This window comes from Humulus lupulus, chromosome 5 (genome assembly GCF_963169125.1).
Source record: "Humulus lupulus chromosome 5, drHumLupu1.1, whole genome shotgun sequence".
Taxonomy (NCBI): Eukaryota; Viridiplantae; Streptophyta; class Magnoliopsida; order Rosales; family Cannabaceae; genus Humulus; species Humulus lupulus.
The window spans coordinates 8,367,332-8,395,260 of NC_084797.1; the positions used below are offsets into that span (position 1 = coordinate 8,367,332).

Genomic DNA, 27,929 nt, shown 5'->3' on the forward strand with positions numbered 1-27,929 from the left:
GGTTGAGGAGATAAATGTTGCTGAAACCAAGCCTTCCACTTCAAATGGTAATTCGAATAAAAGGAAGGGTGGCCAAGGAAAGAACAAGAAAAATGACAAACAATGAGAGAAGACCAACAAGTCTTCCAAGAAGAATCATTTTTGGGTATCTTACAGATGAAGATGAAGTTATGATTCTTGAACTCTAACCGTGTATGAATATGGATTTGAGTGCAATATTGTGTTTTGATGATGTTTTAGGTATTACATATTGTTGCTAATGTTGTATAATCATTATAGTATTAAAAAATATGATTAAAATTGAGATTGATGGTGTCTTGGGTCGAAGAGAGAGGAAAAATATGTTTAATTACGTTGTTGATACGGTTGTTGTTCATTAAAAATAATTTTAGTAAATTATACGTCATTTTTTTACTATGATATCAGATTTTGACGTTCTTTATACGGTTGGAAAACTAATTGAAATACTTAAATATTTGTCTTTAATAGAATAATCCTAATTCATACTTCTTCGATGTTATAAAATAGTCACAAAGTGACGTCTTGCTGAGTTGCGGGAAAAATGTAGCAAAGGATTAGAGACTTTTAGGGGCTTGGAATGGATGTGGTTTTGATGGAATGGTTTAGGGCTTTTCTATTTAGGGTTTAGGACTTTGTTAAGGATACTTTAAGGGTTAAAAAATTTAAAAGGGTTGAAGATGTTTGCATGATAAATGACTTGGGTGTGGATTTCTAAAAGTTGTATGTTTGTATGTTATTGGTATAGGGTTCAATAAGACAACTTGAATGGAATTGATTTCGTTGCTACTGGAATTAAGGTAAGAAGAGTGAACACATGCACACTGGGTGTATGCTTTCGTACAATGGTTAAAGGTTAATGGAATTGTTTTATGTTATTTATGATTATGGTATATCATGTTGATAGTTTATGTTTCTCTTAACTTATGTGTTCGGTTACACAAAGGGGCTATCGCAAAGGTAGTGAGCCGTCACAATGGAAATATAATATGTTTATGTTCATGTTATAATATATGGTTAGTTGAATTGTTAATGCTGTATGATTATGTATGTGACACAACATTGTTACTTTGGGTTTGGCTTTAGAGTTGTATCCTTCATAACTCTTCTTAGCTTTAATCCCAATTGGTACTTTGTATTGCAGGTAAATACAAGAAAGTAGTTTTACATCAATAAGTTGGAGGGCTTTAGTGGATGGCGTACATGTTGGGATTTACCGATCTTAGGGTCGGGCCTAATGACTTTTCTATAGTTTTTTTATGAAAGATATTTTTATTGGGGGTTTCTTAGTATTTTTTTAAAAGACATGATTATTGTGATGTTTTAATTAAATAGTTTTATTTTTCTTAAACTATTAGATTATAGAATCCATTTTGTCTTTTTTTTTTTAAAGTTGATTAGTTTGGTTATTTGACAATAAATATTTTATTTTATTCACATAAAATGTCACAATTTATCTTTATTTTTAGGGTAGATAACTATTTAGTATCGTGTATTTTTGTAAAATATCATTTCAGTACCTTGTGTTTATACTAATGCTTATTTGATACCATTTATTTCGAAATCACACATATTTGGTACTCTAAACTTAAATTTAATTGATAAAATTTTATAAGTTTAATCAAACTGCTCTCAATTATATGAGTTTAAAATTCAAGTTTAATTACATAATTACATATAACTGATGAAAGTTTGATCACATTGACAAAATTTTATATATCAAAATTTGAGTCTAGGGTACCAAATATGTATGATTTTAAAATACATAGTATCATATAAACATTATCGAAAAAGAAGATACTAAAACGATATTTTGCAAAAACACAAAGTACCAATTAAGTAAATTCCTTATTTTTATGAAAAACACACATGTAACGCTATATGAATTCATGGCGTTACATATTATCTAGACTATAATGAATTGAAATTTTAGATCAATATTTCAAAATAAAAATGATGAAATTATGTGGGTAGTTAGATTCTACGACCAAAAATATATCCAACATATTAATTTTTACTAATGTATATAATAAAACCATATAATACTTATACAACTTTTCGATAATTGGTTTGAAACTAGTACTTAAAAAAAAATAAGGAAGATGAAATTTGTAAATCCTTAAGAAGTATAGTGAAAGATACTCTCACTAAGCTCCAAAACATACCAATTTTAAAAAAACCTTATTAGGATTAACATTATTGTTCTATTGTTCTCAATGATTTAAAATCAGTACCTCAAGAAAACAACATTATTTTACGTAAAAGTCTAATAAATATACCTCTTTATAACAATGAAAAGTGACTTTTAAATGAGAGAATTATGAGCCATGGAAGAAAACACCTCTTCTTTGAATAAAACAAACAAATATTCAAATTCAATGGTCCCTACAGTACATTTGTTTCAGATTATAAAATTCGAAGAAAAAAAAAATATAAAGACAACAATTAATAAACTAATTAAAACTTTATATTATTTATATATATATATTTTAAAATATTTAACTATATATATTTATATTGTAAAAATACAGACAATAGTGTGTGCACGCGCCGAGCAGGTATCCGGTAAAATTTGGGTTGGACCCCACATTACGTGAAATCTCCGCAAAGCCGGCCTTTAATTTGAAATTAATGGCTCAGATCATGACACCTCAACAAAGCAACATAAACCACCGGGACCAAACGCCGTCGTTTCATCGTCGAGATGATAAAACGCTGTCGTTTCGTTGCGTCGTAATCTTTTTTGAAAATAATTAAATAAATCGGGGGAAAAGAGAAGAAGAAGAAGAGCTATAACGTATCTTCATTTGCCGTCTAAATAAAGTTATAACCCAACAGCACCAATAGTGCGTCCCTTTCTTTCCATTCTTTCCTTCTCTCTCTCTCTCTAGATTGGATTTTCAGACTCTCTATCCCCGAAAAAACCCTCTTCTTCTTCTTCTTCTTCTTCTTCTTCGTGATATCAATGAGTTTCGTTTGAATTTTCGTTTCTGCGTGGGAGAAGGTGGATCTGAGTTCTGGATCCCGATCCATTGCCGTTGTCGTTGTACGAATCGGTTTGTGTATCGGCATTTGTGGAGATCAGATCGATAGGGTTGTGAAGAAATGTCGGAGGAAGAGAAATTGTTGAAGGAGGCGAAGAAGTTGCCGTGGGAGGATCGTCTCTTTCACAAGAACTGGAAGGTTCGAAATGAGGCTAATATCGACTTGGGCGCTCTCTGCGACTCCATTACTGATCCTAAGGACGCTCGTCTTCGTGAATTCGGTAAACAATAGCCGTATTTTTTATTTTTTGAAGTTCGGACTTTGTAGTTTTTGCTTAGGGTTTCAGTTTCGGTTTCAGGTGCTAATTTGTTTGTTGTTGGTGATGGTTCTCAGGTCATTTTTTTAGGAAGACTGTGGTGGATTCTAATGCGCCAGTGCAAGAGAAGGCACTGGATGCTTTGATTGCTTACTTACGAGCCGCTGATGCTGATGCCGGAAGGTGAAATGCTTTTTAAGCTTAATTTATTTTTGTTTGTTGCATTTCGTTTTTTTTTGCTGTTTGGATGTGTTATTTATGGTGCTTTGTTGTGTATAGGTATGGCAAAGAAGTATGTGACGCGGTTGTGGCGAAATGTCTCACCGGTAGGCCTAAGACGGTGGAGAAGGCCCAGGCCATCTTTATGCTTTGGATTGAATTGGAGGCTGTAGAGCCTTTCTTGGTATGCGGTTTCTTATATTTTCTGTCTTTTCTTTTTCATTCATATAGTAATGCTGGTGCATTGTATGGTTGAATATGTTTTTTTTTTTAACTTGTATTGTGCTCTCTGACAACTTCATCTTTTTTCTGCTATGATTTTGTGTTTGTTGCAGGATGCAATGGAGAAGGCGATAAAAGCCAAAGTTGCTAAAGCTGTTGTACCCGCAATTGATGTCATGTTTCAAGCCTTAAGGTTTGTATTGAGTTTAATTTTGTGGGAAGTGTTTCTTGTACTTCTTTATCTAATCTGCATGTTTGGTTTGATAGTGAGTTTGGGGCAAAAGTTGTGCCTCCAAAGAGGATATTGAAGATGTTGCCTGAGCTATTTGACCATCAAGATCAAAATGTTCGTGCATCTTCTAAAGGACTTACTCTTGAGCTTTGTCGATGGATTGGAAAAGACCCTGTAAAATCAATATTATTTGAGAAAATGAGGGATACAATGGTATGATAACTTCTTACATGTACGGCTTTGCGTATGGAATTTTTTGTTGCTCCCTGATCCTTGTAAGTAATGACTTATTTATTATTTTTTATTTTTTGAAGAAAAAAGAATTGGAAGCCGAGCTGGTGAATGTAACAGGGGCAGCTAGGCCATGTCGCAAAATAAGGTGAAAATTCATTTTTTCATTAACTGTTTGATCTGCATGCTGTTTTTATTTTTCTTAACCTAGTTGGTATTGATGTCTTCAGGTCTGAGCAAGACAAGGAGCCAGAAAAGGAGGTTGTATCTGAAGTTGTGGGTGCTGGCCCATCTGAGGAATCTACATCTGATGGTATGTAATACTCATAGAGCCTATTAGATTTTTCTTTTTCTTGGTTGATATTAAATGACGACAAGTAGGTGTTCTATCAGTGGGTAACAAGTGATTACCATTGTAGGAGTTTGACACTTTAGTGTTATATTTTATTAGCTTTTTTACTGCAGAGATGTTGGTTATTTAGCTCTCCTGTTTATACATAGTTTAACATATTTTAATTGTCAGCTCCTCAGGAAATAGATGAGTATGAGCTTGTTGATCCTGTTGATATATTGGCTCCTTTGGAGAAGTCTGGATTTTGGGATGGAGTGGTCAGTCTTCTTTCTTCTCTCCGTCAAACTAGTTCAGTTTTTTTTTATGGTTGTAGTGATTTAATTCAGGAATATTTGGTTTTGATGTTCCTGTACTGCTATTAACATCTTGTGCCTTATGTCACAGAAAGCAACCAAGTGGTCAGAACGGAAAGAGGCTGTTGCAGAGCTAACCAAGCTTGCTTCAACAAAAAGAATAGCACCCGGTGATTTCTCAGAAATCTGTCGGACACTAAAAAAGGTACATTGTCTTTTTATGTTTGGGTATTTCGTTTGCATCGTTTATACCACTATCTATTGCCAAGGATCTATTTAATATTGCATAGTTAAGTGTTCGATCTGCTCCGTGAAGTTTTAACTTCATGCTTTATATTCTTACTTCTGTTATAAGTTTATACTTGCTTTTTGAGTTGATGAATAAAAATCATTTAATTCTTTTTCTGTACAGCTCATAACAGATGTTAATATCGCTGTAGCAGTTGAGGCAATTCAAGCTATTGGCAATCTTGCTCGGGGTTTAAGAACTAATTTCTCTGCAAGTTCACGCTTCCTATTGCCAGTTTTGCTGGTATGTTCATTTTTTGCTAGCTAAAAAAATAATATTATATCAACTTAAAATGCAAACAGACTGTTTGAATGTAACCAAGCTGTTCAAGTTGTTCAAGTGTTCATTTACTTTTTGCCAGTTACTTACAACTGAGCATGGTGGTATTTTTACTTGTACATTCATTTTTCTTATTAATAAAAGTGCACTTAGTCATACAAGTAGATTCTTTTTTAGAAGTTCAAATGATGTTGATCGTAGCTTTGATTTGTATATAAAGTGATTTTTTTTATTCAATTTTACTTTTAATATATATTTTGATCTGGTTTATCTCAGATTTTTCTTAGAAATAATTTAATCAAGATTGAAGAAGGGATATTGGTTTATTGCATTTATCTAACTCCTTTGATTTATCTCTCTCTCTCTCTCTCTCTTATTTTTTTTTATAAAGGAAAAATTGAAAGAGAAAAAACCTGCCTCTACTGAGGCACTAAATCAAAGTCTTCAAGCAATGCATACAGCTGGGTGCTTAAGTCTAGCTGACATTGTGGAAGGCAAGTATATCTTTATCTTACGCTGTAGTTCTTTAATTCAGAATATAGTATTGTCATAGGATTCCTTACTATGTTTTTGGTTTAAGTTTTTTTTTTTTTATTAGAGGTTAGATGACATAAATTCTTTGCATTTGAGTGTTTGTAATCGCTTTGATAGGTGGTAATTTTGATTTTGCCCAGACTGTAATGGATGTTGTCTATTGCAGATATTAAGACAGCTGTAAAAAATAAAGTTCCTCTTGTACGGTCATCAACTCTTAACTGGGTAACATTCTGTATTGAAACAAGTAACAAGGCTGTTATTTTAAAGGTGCACAAGGACTATGTGCCTATCCTTATGGAGGTAAGTGCATTTATGTTTGTAGTTGTAATATATTTCATATTTTTGAACAATCAGTTGAGTAAAATGTGCTAAACATTGCTTATTCCCATTTATTTTAGAAGACAGCTTCAGTACTGGTTTTGATGAGTTTAGAGCACTAATTCATGGTTTGGTGCTCTTACTTTCTAATTTGTAATCTAGAAGACAAAGGGAAATAAGAATAATAATGGTGCAACCTATTTTTGACCATGGATTATCCTGTTCATGGTGTTTCATGGACTCTCTTATCTATATTATCGTTTCTTACTTTTTCACAGTGCCTCAATGATGGGACTCCAGATGTGAGGGATGCAGCCTTTTCAGCTTTGGCAGCGATAGCTAAGGTATTGTTTTATTTATTTATCAATTTTGTGCTTTTGCTGCTTAATTCTGAATTTTGATTATTGATGGTATGGATTTATTTCTTCTTTGCCCATTTTATTTAGTTGGTTGGTATGAGACCCTTGGAGCGGTCACTTGAGAAACTTGATGATGTTAGAAGAAAGAAGCTTTCTGAAATGATTTCAGGTTCTGAAGGTGGCACATCCACCAATACAAGCTCAGGTTTGTAATATCTTTATAGCATCGGTTCTTATATCACTAATTTGTTCAACATTCTTGTGAGTTTTTATGACCTTGTGTGCATACTTATTGTTGTGTGAGCAGCAGTCCAAGCTTCTGGTGCAACCGCATCCTCTCATGAGGTGAGTTATTTCTTATATAATGGATTTATGGAAGTTAAAGAACAATGCTATGTTGAGAGGTTGCATGTAATGTTGTTATGTTACACGCTTTTAGTTAATATTCTTCTGGATTACAAAGTTATTTGGTCAATAAACATGATTTTGCCACCCACTGGCATGTATTTTTTTATTTGTTAAGAATGATCCTTGAGACCTCCAACGAGAAAGGATAATTATTTACGTCTTTAATGTATGCAGGCATCAGATGCTTCATTTGTTAAAAAGTCAGCAGCAAGCATGCTTAGTGGGAAGAGGCCTGTTCAAGCAGCTGTGAGTTCTTGACACTGTTAATTATTTTTGTTCATAGGTTGTTGAAGTTATTTTGATCTTGATATCTTGTGATTGACGATATTTTCTATCAGCCTACCAACAAAAAAGGGGCTTCTGCTAAAGGGGGTGTGAGTAAGAAGAGTGATGCACCTGCACAGACAAAATCCTCTAAATCTGCTGAAACACCCGAAGATGTTGAGGTAGAGTGGTACACACTTATTGATATGTGAGATGTCTAATTTTTACTTCAAATTCTACATCTTTTGTCTCACTGTTTTTCTGAATATTTGCAGCCATCTGAAATGGGTCTTGAAGAGATTGAAAGCAAATTGGGTTCTCTTGTACAAGCAGATACTATTTCCCAATTGAAGAGTGCTGTGTGGAAGGAACGGCTTGAAGGTTTGTTATAATGATACTGATTTGTTTAATAAAAAATTAGGTGATTTTTTATTTATTTAATTGTGATTGTTTCCTATTGGTTATGCAATCACACTAGGCATGGCTTCTACCTTTAATGTCTATCCATTTCACTATATATTATTTATTTTTTGAAAAGAAACTATACTTGAATTTTTGACGAAATAATACAAGGGGAGTGTGATATTAGTGTGCATACAATAACATTACAAATGTAAAATAAAACTCCACTACCATACCAAGTCTTAAAACGAAATATCATTGAACTCTTATGCATCATATAACTGAATGGCGATGCAAAATATCTATAACCTTCCTCAACATCTGCAAAGATTCTTCTACCGTGTTCCAGCCATATAGCTCAGTAGATAGCCATTGTTACAACAATATACATCTTTAACCTCTTGTCACCTGGAACAACATATCCCAAGAGATCGGAACAATGTTGTGGCTTAGCTCTTTATAACTTAAACCACAGCAATATAGAAAAATAATAATGCAGAAACAAGTGATCTACCAACTCTGTCCTTTTTGCCTAAAACACATCATTTAGGACACAAAACTTAGTTGGCCTCCTTTTCGTAGCACCTCATGTACACCGAGACACCATGAAAGCAGTAACTATACAAAAATATTACTTTTGATGGTACTGAGCTTTTCCAGATATTTTACATTAAAGAATTGGTAGAACAGTGTAATATATTTCTTAGATAAAAGCCTTATGGGAGTGAAATTGATATATCTTTTTGGATGCTTTAGTTTCTATTTACTTAAAATGACTTTTTTTTTGCAGCAATATCTTCATTTAAACAACAAGTGGAAGGTTTATCAGACCTAGACCACTGGGTTGAGTTATTGATTCGTTTACTGTGTGCTGTCCCTGGCTGGAGTGAGAAAAATGTCCAGGTATTTAAAGGTTTCATTGCTGCAGATATCTGTCTTTTTTACCTTTGTGGATATTTTTGGCTGTGAAGATAGTTATTTAAGGCATGGAGTTTGAATAGTGCAGGTTCAGCAGCAGGTTATTGAAGTTGTTACTTTCATAGCCTCTTCGTCAACCAAATTTCCTAAGAAGTGTGTAGTGCTTTGCCTTCTGGGTAAGTGTTCCTTGGTTTTGGTTGATCATAAGTTTGGAGCTGGGATTTGTTTGCTTAAAACTGTGTGATCTCTTTTGCACGCGTATTTGGCTTCTTAGTTGTTTGGTGGTTGATTAGATAGTTCCATATTTTTGCTTGTCATTATTCCTGACTTGACAGGTATAAGTGAGCGTGTCGCTGACATCAAGACTCGTGCTCATGCCATGAAGTGCCTTACTACTTTTTGTGAAGCTGTAGGTCCTGGATTTATTTTTGAAAGAGTAAGTCTTACATTTAAATCATTTCTGTAGAGAAGTTTGTTTGCACTTCTCTTGTGAACTTCTGAAGCAGGGATGAAACAGATTAGGTTCTAAATTGATTGGAACTTGTATTTTTTTTCTTTGATTGCTTTTTTTATTTTTTATAATCCAATAAAAGTCAAGGAATTCTTTGTATTGTAGCTTTACAAGATACTGAAAGAGCACAAGAATCCTAAGGTTCTTAGCGAGGGGCTACTGTGGATGGTTTCAGCAGTGGAAGATTTTGGCATCTCACATTTGAAACTTAAGGTTTGGAGTTATATTTGGGCCCTTTTTTTTTGCTTTGTCTAACTGTTAGTTAATAATTACCATGTTCAGCTATTAAAGGAATTGATATATTTTGTTTTACAGGATTTAATTGATTTTTGTAAAGATACTGGACTGCAGTCAAGTGCAGCTGCTACTAGAAATTCTTCTGTCAAGCTTTTGGGTGTTTTGCATAAATTTGTTGGCCCAGGTTGATACTCATTTTATTTGAATTGTCCACACACCTCAATTTCCTTTTAAATATTTAGTTGAACTGCTCCCAAACTTTGATTTTTTTTTTATAATTAATTTGTAACTCCCTCCCACCCCTTTTCTTTTGTAGATATTAAAGGGTTTCTTTCTGATGTTAAACCTGCACTTCTTAGTGCACTGGATACGGAGTATGAGAAGAATCCATTTGAGGTGCTCCAACTTAATCATTCAAGATGCATGTATTGTTCGTTTTTGTTTATTTGTTATTGATGTATTCCCATCTCTTATCTAGGGTGCAGCAGCAGCTCCAAAGAGAACTATTAAATCAGCAGAACCTACATCTGCATCTTCTGGTGGACTAGATGGCCTGCCACGGGAAGATATTAGTGGGAAGATTACACCTACTCTGCTTAAAGGCTTAGAAAGTACTGATTGGAAGGTAATATTTTGATCATAATTAATGTTTTTAGGGATGGAGCCTGACACCTGGCTGCTGCTGGAAGGTCCAAAGGGGAGATATTTAGCAGCCATTGTAGTGTTTTGATGTTTTGTATTTTCTGCTTTCTAGGCTCGCTTGGAGTCAATTGAAGCTGTGAATAAAGTTTTGGAAGAGGCTAACAAGCGCGTCCAACCCAATGGAACTGGTACATTCTATCATGTGTTTAAATTCTCTCTCCCTCTATTGTGTTATTATTTATTATTGTACATGCTATTCAGCCTCCTTTATATCCTCCCATTTGTTAATTATTGTTTAATGTTTATTTTCAGCTGAATTGTTTGGTGCTCTAAGGGGTCGTCTAGGTGACAGCAACAAAAATTTAGTCATGGCAACATTGACATGCATTGGCAATGTTGCATGTGCAATGGGTCCAGCTGTTGAGAAAGCAAGCAAGGTTGATTTCTAATTCATGATCGCTAATTTTATGTAGTGTACTCTTTAAATTTGAATGTGAGTGTATTGATTTCTTTCAGGGCATTTTAGCGGATGTTTTGAAATGTTTGGGTGACAATAAAAAGCATATGAGGGAATGCACATTGAATACTTTAGATTCTTGGCTCTCTGCTGTTCATCTTGATAAAATGGTAAGTTTTTTTTTTTGCTCTACGCTGTGGAAGCTGTTTAGTTTTTTTGTCTCAGGTGGCATGATTGTATACTTCTATACTTCTTGCAGGTTCCTTACATTGCAGCAGCATGGACAGATGCAAAACTTGGTGCGGAAGGGCGCAAAGATCTTTTTGAGTGGTTGTCAAAACAACTATCTGGGTTAACTGAATTTCCTGATGCTGTACAGCTGCTAAAGCCAGCTTCCTCTGCTCTGACGGTAATTCTGACTTGTCAAAAACAGTGAAATATTCTTTTTACTTGTTTGCATTGCTAGAATATTTCCATGCTAACAATAATGTGCATAGAGATGCAAGAATCATGATGCCAGTTCCCTTTCCATTGTTTCTGGTTATGACTTTATGAAATTTTCATCCAGGATAAATCATCAGATGTTCGTAAAGCAGCAGAGACATGCATTGCTGAAATCTTGAGAGTTTGTACACAAGAAACTGTAAGTGCACTAGTAACTTTTGGTACTATTTTGACCCATTGGTCAGTTAGTGCATGAACACATTGTTTGAATGTATTATTTCAGGTTGAGAAGCTTGTTAGGGATGTTCAGGGACCAGCTTTAGCTCTTGTTCATGAACGTTTGAAGCATTATGGTAATTTTCAAGGTAAGGCTGTTGGGTACTTGGGTCTCTTGCTTGTATTTTGTTTTGGTGATTTATACCAATAAGAATTATTTTTTTCCAGAATCTTTTGAATCTGCCAAAACAATTTCGGCCCCTGCATCCAAGACCCTTTCGAAAGTGGGTAAATCCACTTCTAATGGCGTTTTGAAGCAAGGAAGCAAAGTAGCATCTTCTGTATGTTTCCTTAAATGCTTACTTCTAGTTCTTTTATAACTTATAATTTTGTAAGGAGATTATTATTATTTTATTTCATTTTTTAATTTTTTTCGGTTAATGTTTTTTTAAAGAGAACTGTTGGTACGAAGGCTTTGAGGTCAGAATCAATTATGTCCGTTCAAGATATAGCAGTTCAATCGCAGGCTTTGCTAAATGTTAAAGATTCCAATAAGGTACAACTTAAGCAAGCAATTTTTGAATGTCTCTTACTTTTGAATATATTGACAAGTAATCATTTGGACTTTACTTATCTGCAGGAGGATAGGGAAAGATTGGTAGTAAAGAGGTTTAAGTTTGAAGATCCACGGATAGAACAAATTCAAGACCTTGAGGTTGTGGATATAGTAGTTTCTCAGATTTGTTTATTTTGTATCTAATTTAATGCAGAATTTATTTAACATACATGTTTATGCAGAATGATTTGATGAAGTACTTCAGAGAGGATTTGCATAGACGGCTTCTAAGCACAGATTTTAAGAAGCAAATTGATGGGCTTGAGATGCTGCAAAAGGTTTTTGAGTGCATCACTGGTTCATTTCTTTTGTATATTAGTGCACATTTTTTACAGTATATTCTGGATTTTATTGCAGGCACTCCCATCGATTGGCAAGGAAATAGTTGAAGTTCTGGATATACTGCTGAGGTGGTTTGTTTTACAATTCTGTAAATCAAACACAACATGTTTGTTGAAGGTATAATTTATTTACTTTTTTTTTTCAAGTTTTTACAGATCTTTGATTTTTTCATCTCTTAGGATGCATTTCCTTAATATCTAGTTCTGTTTTTGACATGAACAACAGGTGCTGGAATTTCTTCCTGAACTTTTGGACACCTTGAGGAATGAGGGACACTCTTTGACCGAGTCAGAAGCAGCCATATTTTTGCCATGTTTGATAGAGAAGGTTCTTACAATTTTAGCATGAACATTGACAAATACTGTGATGTATTTTTCTTTTGTGTGTGTGTGTGTGTGTCTTTTCACACTGGATAGTAAAGTAGGTTTTATCCCCATCACTGATATTGCTGACTCTGTATTTTCATGCAGATGGGCCATAACATTGAGAAATTACGGGAAAAAATACGAGAGCTAACCAAACAAATTGTGCAGACATATTCTGCTGCAAAAAGCTTCCCTTATATTTTGGAGGGTTTGCGTTCGAAAAATAACCGTACACGAATAGAATGTGCCGACCTTGTTGGGTATATAGTAGATAATCATGGAGCTGAGGTAAAATTTGTTTTTGTGTTGTCTCCACCCTCCCCACCCACTGCAATTGAAATAGACGACGCTAACATCTATTCTCTTGACAGATTAGTGGGCAGTTAAAATCCTTGCAAATTGTTGCAAGCTTGACAGCAGAAAGAGATGGTGAAATTAGAAAAGCTGCTTTGAATACTCTTGCCACTGGATATAAGATTCTTGGTATGTCATGATTTCAAGATTTTAAAGTATTTTCTAACTTGTTTAAGATTTTGAATTTTTATTTATTGTTCCTTTGAGACATCCCATTTTCTTTCCGCCTGTTTTGTGGGGTTAAGTTTTCTTAGTTTGTAATTTATTTTGTAAGTTGCATTGTATTAGTTGTTGTTTACAGTGAATGCAATTATATTTTATCTGTTTTATTTTATTGTTAACTGTTAATGACCTTTTTTTTCCCCATTAGGTGAGGATATATGGAGGTATGTTGGGAAGCTAACAGATGCTCAGAAAAGCATGCTGGATGATAGGTTTAAATGGAAGGTTAGTATATATTTGAGCTTAGAATTTAAATTAAGGTAAACTTTTAAATTTGTTTTGGGATTAAATGACCTGTTTCTATTATCCATTCCGTCCTTCTAATGATATTGCATCTTTTAGGTTCGAGAGATGGAAAAAAGGAAGGAAGGGAAGCCTGGCGAAGCCAGAGCTGCTTTGAGACGTTCTGTGAGGGAAATTGGGTATGTTTTTTAGCTTGTCTTTTGTATCTTTAGTAGTGTCTATTACTTTTAATATTTCTAATGATGATTATCAACATTTTAATAAAGTATAAGATTTTATTTTCTGTCAATTTTTTGTGTAGTTTTCTGTTTCTTTCTCAACTGTCTTTTCTTTGAATTGTTTGTCCCAATGTAAAGCTTTCTCAATCTTGTTTCTTTTGCTACTTGTGCATATCAAATAAAAAAACACGCTGATTGCTGACACTTTTAAAAGGTCTCTTCATAGTTAGATGTGACATAAACAGAGGTCACGTTGGTGCTTCTTTATTCCTGCTGCTGGGCTGCACTTCTTTGGTTTTCAAATTGTTGCATTGCATTGCGTCCAATATTTTTGAACTTGTTTGAGGACATTTACTTTATTTTTATAGCTAAAAAAATCCGTCGCCAGGATCTAGAGAGTCCTTTTGATACAAGCCTATTAGACTACTAACTTTGAACTTTTATTTATTTTGATTTATTGTAGATTGGATGTAGCAGAGCAAAGTGGAGAGGTTACACGATCTGTCTCTGGCCCAGTACTTCCAAGGTATTAGAGGCTCCGCATAGTGATCATTTAATTGTTTATTTTTAATTTTTTAACAAGTGATACAAATTTTACTCGGACATTTCCATCACATCTGTTGGCTTCATTGCTAATTTTCTTTTATTCTATGATGTTGGTGTCAGGAAAAACTATGGAAATGCTGACATACATGTGGAGAGACAACTTATGCCCCGCGTTCTTGCTGGTACCAATGGCCCCACTGATTGGAATGAAGCTTTGGATATTATTTCTTTTGGTTCTCCTGAGCAGGTACTTGTGGTTTATATGTACTTTTATATTAGAAGAAATATTAGTTATGAGAAAACTCTAGCTTGTCTCTTAAAGTTAATGAGCCTTGTTTTTGTAAGGGTAAGCTTTAGGTCTTTATTTTTGATTTATCGTAAAGCCAATGGGAGAATTTTCAGTTATTACGTGGAAAAACTAAGTGATAAGTAAATATAATATATGTATGTATATATGGTTTTTCAGAATATGGTTAGCGGGTCTTGTGGCTAATTGCTAAGGCTATTAGCAATTATTCTGGTTAAAAAAAGAGTAATTCTTACAGCTATTATTCCCCTTCCCCTTATATTCTCCTTGCAGCTATTATTCTGGTTAAAAAAGAGTAATTCTTACATTTTGGTCTGATTTAATAATTCAAATGTCTGGCCTCATTGCTATACATTTTATTTGTTATGAAAGCTTTCGTTTGTGTTTGTAGGGTAGAGCAACTTTGTTTATTGTTCCTTTTTCTCTTTTTCTATTCTTCTTTGTTATTTTTATTTTTCCAAAATTAAAAAAGTGTTAATATTTGTGTGCCTTTTTGCAGTCTGTTGAAGGAATGAAAGTCGTGTGTCATGAGCTGACACAAGCCACTAATGATCCAGAAGGCAGTGCAATGGATGAACTTATTAAAGATGCAGACAGACTTGTTTCATGCCTTGCAAACAAGGTAGCGCTTTACTCTGTCCTTCCCTGTACTTTAGTTTTTGTTTCTGGGTTTTATTTTTTTGGCATTATTTAGGCTTTGATTATGTACTTTTTCCCATAAAACAGGTTGCCAAGACCTTTGATTTCAGCTTGACAGGAGCATCATCTAGATCTTGTAAATATGTTCTCAACACCCTCATGCAGGTAAGTTTGGTTTATGTTGTTGTTTAATGTCTTAATGCTAACACTGTACTCTGTTTTTCTATTTTTTTTATATACCTTGCTATAAACCTAACTAGTTGATGTAAAATTCTAATTGATTTTTAGACATTTCAAAACAAGAGACTGGCTTATGCTGTCAAGGAAAGCACTCTTGATAGTCTAATTACCGAGCTCCTTCTATGGCTGTTGGATGAGAGAGTTCCACATATGGATGATGGAAGCCAGCTTTTAAAAGCTTTGAATGTTCTGATGCTAAAGATTCTGGTTAAGACTTGCCATTTCATTTCTTCCCTCTTCTATTTTTCATTTATTCTTATCCCGACTCGCATGTCTTATTTTAGTCTGATTTGTTATTCAACTTTACAGGATAATGCAGATCGAACTTCATCCTTTGTTGTTCTCATCAATCTCTTACGTCCATTAGATCCTTCAAGGTGGCCCTCACCTGCATCAAATGAGACATTTGCTGTCAGAAATCAGAAGTTCTCTGATCTGGTTGTTAAATGTTTGATAAAACTTACAAAGGTAACTTCTTGTTTTATCTATTTTGTTTACCTTTTTTCTAAAGTTTTTTTTTTGTTATCTTCTGTTTCAATGGGTAATCTGACATATTTTACAATGTGGCTTGCCTGCTTCTCATAGGTTCTTCAAAGCACTATTTATGAAGTTGACCTTGACCGCATCCTTCAAAGCATCCATTTGTATCTGCAAGACTTGGGGATGGAAGAAATTAGAAGACGGTATGCTTTTTTCTTTTATTTTATTTGGAATAACATGCAATCTACTACTATGACTGATAAGTTACAATTTGTGATTGCATAATAATTGGTTTCTTCTCTCTTGCAATGTATAAAAATGATTCAGTGCTGGTGCTGATGACAAGCCACTGCGCATGGTGAAAACTGTTCTACATGAACTAGTGAAGCTTCGAGGAGCTGCTATTAAAGGTCACCTTTCAATGGTTCCTATTGACATGAAGCCTCAACCAATTATTCTTGCTTACATTGATCTTAATCTAGAGGTAGAAGTCAAGCTAAACTATTCACTTTCTGCTTTTTGATCATTTTGTTTTAGTTCTTTTTTCCCGACCTCTGCTATAATATAATATCTGTTCTGTAATTTGTCAGACCTTAGCTGCGGCTAGGATGTTGACAGCAACTGGGCCTGTGGGTCAAACTCATTGGGGTGATTCAGCAGCCAACAATGCATCATCTGCCACACATTCTGCTGATGCACAGTTAAAGGTATAATGCGGCCTAGCTTTCATTTACTTCAATTTTAACTCATTTGTGGTACATTAGCATGTTTGTACTTTTCCTTATTTGTGATACAATATTGATCTTTTGGTTTTTATTTATTTGAACCTGTAGCAAGAACTTGCTGCCATATTCAAGAAAATTGGAGATAAGCAGACTTGCACCATTGGTCTGTATGAACTATACCGAATCACTCAACTATACCCAAAAGTAAGATTTGTAGAGGGGTTTAGAAAGTAAACACATATACCTTAGCACTGCTTTTTCTTTTTGGTTTATCTGTTTAAAAAGTCGTGGAATCTATTTCAGGTAGATATATTCTCTCAACTCCAAAATGCTAGCGAGGCTTTTCGGACGTATATCAGAGATGGCTTAGCCCAGGTCTAGCATCATGACTGCCGTTGTAGTTTTCTATTTTGACTTTCATGTAAAACACGTTAACATGAAATCAATGATGTATAGTTGTGTACTGAAAATTGCTTATGGCTTCTAATGCAGATGGAGAAGAATGCAGCGGCTGGAAGGACACCTTCAAGTTTACCTTTGTCTACCCCTCCCCCGTCAGCTTTAAGTATTCCTTCCCCAGAATTTACACCCCTCTCTCCCGTACATACAAATTCTCTAAACGATGCCAAATCATTAAACGTGAAATCCGATCTGACTAACTTCAATCTTCCACCATCATATGCCGAAGATGGTAGAGCAAACAATTCCATTTCTTCTAGAGGTCACGCCATAGAAAACTCATTTGTTGACCAAAGAAACGAGAGATACTTATCCGGAGGTAACAATTTTTGCTGTACTGTTTTATACTTTGCTTGTTTTTGTTGGTGTGCTGAGAAGAGACTTAACAATGGAATCTTCCTGGAAACTACAGTTACCAGTGGGACATTGGATGCAATTAGAGAAAGGATGAAGAGCATGCAATTAGCGGCGGCTGGTGTGAATCACGACACAGAAAGCAGGCCTAATGTCTACATGAACGATGACATGAACCAAGGATTCTCCGAACAGGTTCACCATCATCATCATCAACAACAACATCATGCATCATCAGAACATGCTAATATAGAAAATCCCATTCGCAGCAGCGTCCTTCCTATGGATGAGAAGGCATTATCTGGGCTCCAAGCTCGGATGGAGAGGCTCAAAAGCGGGACTCTTGAACCTCTCTAGTGATTGGTAATTGTCAAAGTATTTTCTCCTTAGCATCCTATTATACCACCACCACACATCCGATTTTTCTCTTCTGTTTACGGAACGGGAGCAGCAGCGGTGCAACCAAATTCACTTGGTTCGCCAGCAGCAAGAGGTGTCTATGCATTTATTGTATAAAAAAAGAAGTCAGTATGGAATTTGTAATTCTTTTTGACGATGTTGTGCCTATCAGAGTTTTAGGAAAGTAGCAAGCAAGTAGCACCATCATGTGCTACCAGTTTTTTTTAACCATCTGCAATTGCGTGTTGAGCAATTTGGCATTTGTATATTGTAACAGCAATTTTAATTTTTCTTTTCCTTTCCTTTGTGGGGGTATATATGTTTTATTGCTTTAATTTTAAATTAAGTGTGCGCCACCTTTCTCAGGGCCACTCGAAATTTCCATCACCTTTTAATTTTTGGTTGAATTTTTTTTTAGTAACTTGCATGTTTTTTCATTTGTATAGTGAGCTCTAGTCTTCAAATCCCATGGTCAGCAGCATAAGTTTCACTCCCCAAACCAAATTTTAAAGCATAATTAGAAGTGTAGGGTGTAAATCGGTTTAATGTTTAGGGAGAGCGATCTACTTCGGTTTATGTATGCACACGACAGAAATGGATAATTAATGCTGTTTTTGGCAAATTCAACGTAGTTGCTGGAGATTGCTTTGAATAGTCAATGTATGTATAATATTGTATAGAAATTTTCGTTTAAAAAAATAATAGTAGCTTAAACAGTTCTTGGATGGATGAACCCTCAATTTGTAATTTATTTCAATCTTGATGTCAAATGATTGAGAGACAGAAAAGTGAAAGCATAAAATAAAAATAAGGATGGTCGAGTACACATTCATAAGACAAAAGATATTATTAAATAATAAGGTACAAGTATAGAAGGAAGAATATTCTTAAGAAAGTGAGGCTATTTAACACGATATAATTAGACATAAATTAGATTATCCTATAATAAACATTGCCATTTATTATAATTATTACTCTCTCTCTCTCTCTCTCTCTCTCTCTTTTCAGTGACAAAATATGCATATGCCGTGATGAAGTACTATGTATTGATATTCCACTCCATAATAGTTACTAATTGGATTTGGTTTGAACCAAAAATATATTATAATATCTCAGCTGTCTTAGTTTGTTTTTAACATGGTTGATGACATCACTTGCATAATGTAATAAAATATTAAAGGGCCATAGATAATAAAGTAATCGAGCCGAACGAATTGGGATCCATCTCCATACCATGACAGTCACAACAAAACAAAGAAAACCGTCAAGGACGAGGTCATTATAAGGACGCATTAACCAAAATTTTCTTTCCACATGATTGCTATTGTCTTTTTTAACATCCACCCATGCAACAACAAAACACTAACACAAACCCAAAGAGAAAAATCCCATTCTCAACTCCAGCTAGGTTTTTTTAGTTTTTATCAAAATATGCCAAGTATATCCACATTATATCCCTTGGTTTTGGATTATATATATATTATTAAACATATAAAACTGAAGATAGAAACTAAACTACTACTGCAAACGGCTACTATTTTCTAAACTAGTTATTAGTAGTCAATATAATATTGTACGTGTGCATGCCATTTTTTCTTTCTTTCTTTGTTTCTTTAGTGCAATTATTGCAAATGAGTCCTCAGCCCCAAGAAGATGCCATTATTGAGCATGAGGAAGCTAGCAAGGAGGAGAAGAAAGTTTCAAGTGTGGCCACAACTTTGCCATTTCATAAGCTTCTGAGCTATGCAGATGGTTGGGATTGGACTCTCATGGCTCTGGGGACGTTAGGCTCTGTTGTGCATGGCATGGCTCAACCTATCGGATACTTACTTCTTGGCAAAGCTCTCAATGCGTTTGGTGACAACATAGACAATATTGATGCCATGGTTACTGCCCTCTACAAGGTATACTTGCTTCTTTTCTCTCTTCTTTTTTTAATTTTACTATAAACTAATAATATTATGTATATATATATATACAGGGGGCTTCACTTTAAGTCTTACCGGTGGAGCTCTTAGTATTCTCGACTTTTAAACAGTTTTCGGCGCGAATTTTTTTTATGACCGTATATATTGTAACTGTTTAGAGTATCAGCGCGATTTTCAGAAAATTCCGAATAATTTATGGTACCAAAAACTTGGTTTAAACATGTTGTTGCACTCGTGACTAATTTTTGTTATGCGCGTGGAAATCAACATGTTTGAACCTAGTTTTTGGTACTGTAAACTATTCGGAATTTTCTGAAAATTTGCAGGATGCTCTAAATAGTTACAATATACACGGTCATAAAAAAAATCACACCGAAAACTGTTCATGGGTCGAGAAACACTGAGAGCTCTACCGATAAAGCTTAAAATGAAGCCCTTATAGAAAAATGGTCTATTATATACACACACATTTATATGTATGATGAGTTGGTTCTTCTTGTTTGTTTAGGTTGTTCCCTATGTATGGTACATGGCCTTCGCCACATTTCCAGCTGGAATTCTTGGTAAATGTTTTTACTATTTGATTTAGTTTACATACATACATATAAGTGTTTTTTTTTTTAATAAGAATTATACTAATATCTATAAAAAAATATATAAATATATAATTTTTCTTTAATTTTTGAAGGGTACAATATGTATTTTTACATATATTTATATTAGTTTTTTTTTCTAAAAATATAATGTCAAATGAAAAAAAGTTAGGGGCTATGGCCAACCCCATTTCCCCTTAGCTCCATCTTTCGCTCAGGTCTTTCCCTCAATATTTTTATTTAATTTTTGTTAAAAAAAATTATGAATTTTTTTCAAAAGTGCCTATTTTTTAAAAAAAACTTGGTGTAAAATGACATTTAATATAGTGTGAAAATAAGTAAATGTGCATATTTTTAATTTTGTAGTAAAATAACATTACTACATTTTTATTATTACATATTACCAAAATATGTTATTTAGCAAATTACGATTTTATTATAAATATTTTAATATTATAGTATATGTATATTAGTTTTGGTTAATTAGTTTTTATTTTAAAGTTATTTTAATTTTTTTCGTTTTTTATGGATTATTGAATGATATACCGTACCACAAAATACACATACTGAGTTGAAAAATAATATACTAACAAAACTTATAAAATTATTACTAAAAAATGTAAATACTATGCTAAAAACATTATATACTACTATTAAAATGTATATACCATGATACAAAATTATATACTACTATTATGTATAATAAGATAGAAACTAAATATAAAAAAAAAAAATGATATACCATACCACAATTAATTAAACAAAACTAATATACATATACCACTATATTAAAGTCATACACTCTTAAATAATTTTGTTAGCATAATATATTCATTTTTGAGTAATAATTTTGTAAGTTTTGTTGATATATTATTTTTTCAACTTAGTATATATATTTTGTGGTATGATATAACATTCAACAACCCATAAAAATGAAAAAAAATCAAAATAACTTTAAAATAAAAGCTAATTAAACAAAACTAATATACATATACCATAATATCAAAATATTTAGAATAAAATAATAATTTGCTAAAAGACATATTTGGTAATATGTAATATTAAAAGGTGGTTAAGCTATTTTACTACAAAATTAAAAACATGGACATTTACTTACTTTCACACATTATTAAGGATCATTTTGTACTATGCCCCAACAAATTTTGGTTCAGAGAGCCAAACCGTTCAATCAAACAATTATCAATCATTTAAAAAAATATATTATAGAGTATATCAAATCTAAAACTAAGCACATAGAAATTGATCCATAGTACGTCGTGGAACAAAGTGAAAGAGCTATATATATATATAGGATAATTCTATGGTGCATACCTAAAAATGTATGTACTAGTGCATACTTTTTGTGCTTTTTGGGTCGTGAATAGATTTTAGCGTGATTTTTTTATGACCGTGCATATTGTAGTTATTTAGAGCATTCTACAAATTTTCAAGAAATTTCGAATAATTTACAGTAACGAAAACTAGGTTCAAACATGTTGTTTTTCACTCGCATAAAAAAAAAATTAGTCACGCATACAACAACCTATTTGAATCTAGTTTTCGGCATGTAAATTATTCAGAATTTCCTGGAAATTTGCATGATACTCTAAATAACTACAATAAACACGGTCATGAAAAAAAAAATCGCCCCAAAAACAGTTCATGAACCAGAAACACATAAGGTGTACACCGGTGCATAATGCAGCATAGAAGTATTGTATATATATATATATTTATATATAGCAGTTGACTTCAATATAAAGTTTGTCTTTAAAACTGCTTATGATGATGTTGTTTGTACTTTGTAATACGTACCAGAGATTGGATGCTGGATGTATGCAAGTGAAAGACAATTAGCACGTCTAAGATTAGCCTACCTAAAAGCTGTCCTTACTCAGGACATTGGAGCCTTTGATACAGATTTATCAACTGGAAAGATCATTACTGGAATAAGTAATCACATGAATATCATTCAGGATGCAATTGGAGAGAAGGTAAAAATCACTTATTTTTTAAAATGATTTTGAGCTTAGGCCTACTTTTGATAATTTTTGACTAGCTGTCTAAATTATGAGATTTCATTTCGCAAAGAATTATTAAAATTAGGGTAGAGTGTAAAATAACTTTAAAAAATAGGCCATTTTGAGAAGGACACTAACGTATATGGGAGCCAACACAACGCATCTTTTTTTTTGCGACACTGGTGCATCATTTTCTTATTTTCGGCACCTGGATAGATATAGTCCAAATTTTTTTTATATGACGTGTACATTATAGCTATATAGAACATTCTACAAATTTTTAAGAAATTCTCAATAAATTATAGTACTGAAAACAGGGTCTCAATTCTTGAAAATTTGCAGGATATTCTAAATTCCTACAATGTACACCGTCATATAAAAAAAATTGGGATAAAAATAGAAAAAAGAATGCATCGCTGTTGCAAAAAAAAAGATACTATGTAGTGGTTCCCTATATATAAATATATAAATATATATAATAGTATGGTTGATACTAACTTTCATATATTAACAGTTGTAGTGTTTAACATGATGTCATACAGTTGGGTCATTTTCTATCATGCTTTGCAACTTTCTTCTCTGGAATTTTGATTGCTGCCATATGCTGTTGGCAAGTGGCAGTCCTAACCTTCTTGGTTGTTCCACTGATTCTTGTCATTGGAGCTACTTACACTAAGAAAATGAATGCCATTTCCATTGCAAAAATGATATTCCAATCTCAAGCAACCTCTTTGGTAGAACAGGTAACAAGTTTTTTCATCAAGAATCCTAATTAACCTCATATATATGTGTACACAATCATTCTTCGATGGTTTTTCTCTTTCTTATATTTCTCAATTTATCTGTTATTTTGGGTGACAGACGATATCTCAGATAAAAACAGTATATGCATTTGTTGGAGAAAATTCTGCAATCAAGTCATTCTCAGAATGCTTGGAACAACAAGTTTTGCTTTGCAAAGGAGAGGCTTTGATAAAGGGAGTTGGAACAGGACTGTTTCAAACTGTGTCCTTCTGTTCTTGGGCTCTTATCATATGGATTGGAGCAGTTTTAGTCACAGAAAACAAGGCAAAAGGAGGAGACATCTTAGCTGCTGTCATGAGCATTCTCTTTGGAGCTATGTAAGCCAAAGCTTATTCCATTCAGATAAGAGTTTTCTCCAACTAATAATGCCACATTACTTCTCATTTTCCTTTTTGTCTGAGTTTCAGATCAATTACCTATGCTGCACCAGATATGCAAGTATTCAATCAAGCCAAGGCTGCAGGGAATGAAGTTTTCCAATTAATTCAGAGAAGGCCAGTGATAAGCAGTGATTCACAAGGAATAACACTTGGAAAGGTTCATGGAAATGTTGAGATATGTGATGTAGTTTTCTCCTATCCATCTCGGCCGGAGAAACAAATCCTTGAAGGGTTTTCCTTGTCGATTCCAGCCGGAAAGACAGTTGCTCTAGTGGGGAGTAGTGGTTGTGGAAAGAGTACTGTCATTTCTTTAGTTGCAAGGTTCTATGACCCTTCAAAAGGTTTGCTTCATCACCTTAAAACTTCACTTAAAAATAATTATTTTTCTTCCTTTAGCTGTTTAAAGCTTCCATTGACTTATTATAAACATGAATAAGTTGAATGAGTTTGTGTAGTTGACAAGTGGTTCCATAGAGAATGTTATTTTTTATTGGTATATGACAAGAATCATGAGGCGATTAGTGGAGTTATACATGTTCTAATTAATGGTTCAATATTCTTACACTTATTCCATGTGAGACACAATAGTCTAATATCCCCTCAAGATGGCGGCGATTTTTCGCTCACCAATCTTGAATCACCTGATCACAAGTGACTCATTTTTTTTATTAGCTCGCTTATTTTTTTGGATCTCAAGTGTTTTTTCGCACTATGCGGATCTCGTGAGGCTTGACTCAATCTTTTGGATCGGTATGGATCGAATGCCCTGGCTCTTGATACTATGACAAGAATCATGAGGTTACATCTAAAAACCCATTGGTGCTTAGTGGAGTTACACATGTTCTTAGTAATGGTTCAATATTCTTACACTTATTCCATGTGGCACACAATAGTCTAATAGTATAGCTTAACTTATATGTACATGTAAATTTACAGGGAAAGTTCTCATTGATGACAATAACATTAAGGATTTGGATTTGAAGTTCCTGAGAAGTAATATAGGAACAGTTTCCCAAGAGCCATCACTGTTTTCAGGCACCATTAAAGACAACATAAAAGTGGGTGATATGGATGCTGATGACCACCAGATTCAGAATGCAGCAGAGATGGCTAATGCATATTCTTTTATATCACAGCTCCCAAATCATTACTCCACAGAGGTCTGCTTCTAACATAGTCCTCTCAACTAGATTATGCTTTTCAAAAAGTCAACATATTTTCATTTGAGAAAATTTACTTTTTTTCTACAACAGGTGGGACAAAGGGGAGTTCAGTTATCAGGGGGTCAGAAGCAAAGAGTAGCCATAGCTAGAGCCATTCTAAAAAACCCTCCAATCCTTTTGCTCGACGAGGCCACAAGCGCGCTTGATACAGAATCAGAGAAGTTGGTTCAAGATGCTCTTGAGAAGGCTATGCAAGGAAGGACAGTGATCTTGATTGCACACAGGTTGTCCACCATAGTTAATGCAGATATAATTGCAGTTGTGGAAAATGGACAAGTTACTGAGACTGGAACTCATCACAGCCTGCTAGATACGAGTAAATTCTACAACAACTTATTCAACATGCAGAACCTTAATCCATCTCTCGAATCAAAGTAATACCAAGCTTAAAAGTTTCTATCTTGTGCTTTATACCAAGATTAGAAATGAAATCTAATCTTCGTTTTATGTTTATAACAGAAGTACAATTTCTTCTGAAGAGGATGAAGGTATGCACAAGCACATGTCATCTGAAAATGACAGCGAAGAAAATGATAAGACACTAATGGAGCCTGAAAATCTTCTCTTGGAATATTCCAAGCCAGAAGAGCAGGAAAGGAGAAGAAGGAAAAGAACTATATTCTTTAGAATTTGGTTTGGCTTGAGAAAGAGAGAGCTTACAAAGATTGCTCTTGGTTCTGTTGCAGCTGCTTTCTCTGGCATTTCAAAGCCTTTTTTTGGATTCTATATTATCACTATAGGAGTAGCATACTACCATAATGATGCAAGGAAAAAGGTTGGCTTGTATTCATTGATATTTTCTGTAATAGGGTTGCTTTCATTATTCTCCCATACCTTGCAACATTACTTCTTTGGAATCGTTGGAGAGAAAGCCATGACAAACCTGAGACGAGCTTTGTATTCAGGTACCCTAAACTTGAGCCATTACAAGCTCAATTTTCACCTCTCATCAACTTAGTCTAACATACCTATCATTTAACAATCACAGGAGTACTCAGCAATGAAGTAGCGTGGTTTGAGAAACCTGAGAACAGCGTTGGCTCTCTCACTTCGCGGATTATTAGTGACACAACCATGGTGAAGACCATAATTGCAGATCGAATGTCAGTTATTGTACAATGCATCTCCTCCATATTGATTGCAACAATTGTCAGTATGAAAGTTAACTGGCGAATGGGGCTGGTGGCATGGGCAGTAATGCCTTGCCACTTCATTGGTGGACTAATCCAAGCCAAGTCTGCTAAAGGCTTTTCGGGTGACTTAGCTGCTTCATATTCTGAACTTGTTGCCCTTGCTTTTGAGTCTGCAACCAACATAAGGACAGTTGCCTCTTTTTGCCATGAAGGGCATATATTAGAGAAAGCCAAAATATCTCTAGAAAATCCCATCAAGAAGAGTAGGGTACAAAGTATCAAGTATGGAATAATTCAAGGATTTTCCCTTTGCTTATGGAACATTGCACATGCTGTTGCTCTTTGGTACACAGCAGTTTTGATTGATCGAAAACAAGCAAGATTTGAAGATGGCATAAGATCATATCAGATCTTTTCTCTTACAGTTCCTTCTATAACAGAATTGTGGACACTTATTCCTACTGTTATCTCTGCCATAAGTGTGCTAACTCCTGCATATCAGACCCTTGACAGAAAAACAGAAATCAATCCAGACTTACCAGAATCTTCACATCACGATAGGATCAAAGGGCGAATCGAATTTCAAAATGTCAAGTTCAGCTATCCATTGAGACCGGAAGTTACTGTCCTCAACAACTTCAGTCTGCAAATTGAATCAGGCTCCAAAGTGGCTCTTGTTGGTCCAAGTGGAGCTGGAAAATCCTCCATTCTTGCGCTTTTGCTTCGATTCTACGATTCTATGGAAGGGAATATACTCATTGATGGGAAGGAAATAAAGGAATACAATCTGAGATGGTTAAGAGCACATATAGGTTTGGTGCAACAAGAGCCTCTTCTCTTCAGCTCTTCGATTCGATCCAATATCTGTTATGGGACTGATGAGGCTACAGAAACTGAGATTGTGGAAGCATCAATTCAAGCAAACATACATGAATTTATAAGTACTTTGCCTGATGGATACGACACAGTTGTTGGGGAGAAGGGGTGCCAACTCTCAGGTGGGCAAAAGCAAAGAGTAGCCATTGCTAGAGCCCTGCTGAAGAGGCCAGCAATTATGCTCCTTGATGAAGCAACAAGTGCTCTTGATGCCGAGTCTGAGAAAAGCATTGTCAATGCTTTGGAATCGATAAGCCTATTTGGCAATCGAATGTCAAGTATTACACAAATCACAGTCGCTCATAGGCTTTCCACCATCAAAAACTCAGATACTATTATTGTCATGGACAAAGGTGAGATTGTTGAAATGGGCTCCCATTCAAGCTTATTAGCATCTAAGGGATTGTACTCAAGACTCTCCCAGCTACAAAGTTTGTCAGGACACTAGATGTTCTATATGGGTAACACAAATTTAGGTGCTTGAAGTAATAGGTTTCTAGTAAATATGGTCAAGAAATATTGACCAAATTACTAATATATATTATATATACACACACATGAAGAAAACATTACCACCTTGACATGTATAAATGTAAGAAGGTAGTGTGGATATTTAAGCTTCTACTGAGATGGTCCTTGTTCTAAAAAATCTGTCTTCAATCTTCCATGCCTGCTGTACTAAACTACATGCAACGAAATTCTACCTCTTCTTACATTCAAAGTAAAGTAAATGTAAGAAGGGTCTTTTGGCAAAATGACCTATTTTTTTTATTTTGCATTTTAGCCTAATTTTAATATTTTTTTGCAAAATAACCTCTCATAATTTAGACAACTAGTCGAAAATTTAGACAGATAGTCGAAAAATTCAAACAGCCGGTCAAAAATTTTAGACAGCTGGTCGAAAAATTTAGACAACTGGTCGAATTTTAGACAGATGTCATTTTCCAAAAAATTATCAAAAGTAGGCCAAAGTGCAAAATCACTTTAAAAAAAAAAGCAATTTTCACCAATTTCTCATGTATTGCCTAGAAGTTTATAACCGCTAATACTCATTTCAAGCAAAAATAAAGATCAAGAGTAAATATACTCAAATTTTTATATATAGTATTATTATTATTTCAAATGTGACTTATTTTTTAAAAATCATTTTGCATTCTAGCCTAGTTTAATAATTTTTTGCAAAACGATATTTCATAATTTAAACAGCTAGTCGAAAATTTAAACAGGTGGTCGAACAATTCAAATAGCCAGTCAAAAATTTTAGACAGCTGGTCAAAAAATTTAGACAACTGGTCGAATTGTAGACAGATGCC

At 34.2% G+C, this 27,929-nt stretch overlaps 1 protein-coding gene and 1 pseudogene across 1 annotated transcript; both read left to right on the forward strand.

Annotated features, from left to right (window-relative positions):
- The first annotated feature begins 2,858 nt into the window (after positions 1-2,858).
- LOC133834336 (protein MOR1) lies at positions 2,859-18,045 on the forward strand. Its single transcript, XM_062263921.1, has 54 exons — positions 2,859-3,283; positions 3,397-3,502; positions 3,599-3,722; positions 3,874-3,953; positions 4,028-4,205; positions 4,307-4,371; positions 4,454-4,536; positions 4,747-4,832; positions 4,960-5,073; positions 5,281-5,400; positions 5,828-5,930; positions 6,137-6,273; positions 6,570-6,635; positions 6,738-6,855; positions 6,958-6,995; positions 7,233-7,304; positions 7,397-7,504; positions 7,598-7,703; positions 8,515-8,627; positions 8,731-8,818; positions 8,978-9,078; positions 9,259-9,366; positions 9,469-9,574; positions 9,707-9,786; positions 9,869-10,015; positions 10,145-10,220; positions 10,345-10,469; positions 10,549-10,659; positions 10,749-10,898; positions 11,058-11,132; positions 11,217-11,298; positions 11,378-11,490; positions 11,604-11,705; positions 11,790-11,864; positions 11,948-12,043; positions 12,123-12,224; positions 12,333-12,434; positions 12,578-12,760; positions 12,844-12,955; positions 13,197-13,273; positions 13,391-13,470; positions 13,973-14,035; positions 14,176-14,302; positions 14,862-14,984; positions 15,089-15,166; positions 15,290-15,448; positions 15,551-15,709; positions 15,827-15,924; positions 16,049-16,205; positions 16,312-16,428; positions 16,555-16,650; positions 16,750-16,821; positions 16,939-17,224; positions 17,318-18,045. The coding sequence occupies exons 1-54, from the start codon at positions 3,124-3,126 to the stop codon at positions 17,614-17,616; spliced, it is 6,102 nt and encodes a 2,033-aa protein (XP_062119905.1). The 5' UTR covers positions 2,859-3,123; the 3' UTR covers positions 17,617-18,045.
- Positions 18,046-19,289: 1,244 nt separating this feature from the next.
- On the forward strand, positions 19,290-27,178 carry LOC133778799 (ABC transporter B family member 14-like; annotated as a pseudogene).
- Positions 27,179-27,929: the final 751 nt, after the last annotated feature.

Bases quoted from the DNA above. Each gene is read 5' to 3' on its own strand.
- LOC133834336 (XM_062263921.1), top strand. From the start codon at position 3,124: ATGTCGGAGGAAGAGAAATTGTTGAAGGAGGCGAAGAAGTTGCCGTGG. The intron at 6,636-6,737 runs GTATTGTTTTAT...CATTTTATTTAG, and splicing joins CTTTGGCAGCGATAGCTAAG to TTGGTTGGTATGAGACCCTT. The intron at 14,303-14,861 runs GTACTTGTGGTT...GCCTTTTTGCAG, and splicing joins CTTTTGGTTCTCCTGAGCAG to TCTGTTGAAGGAATGAAAGT.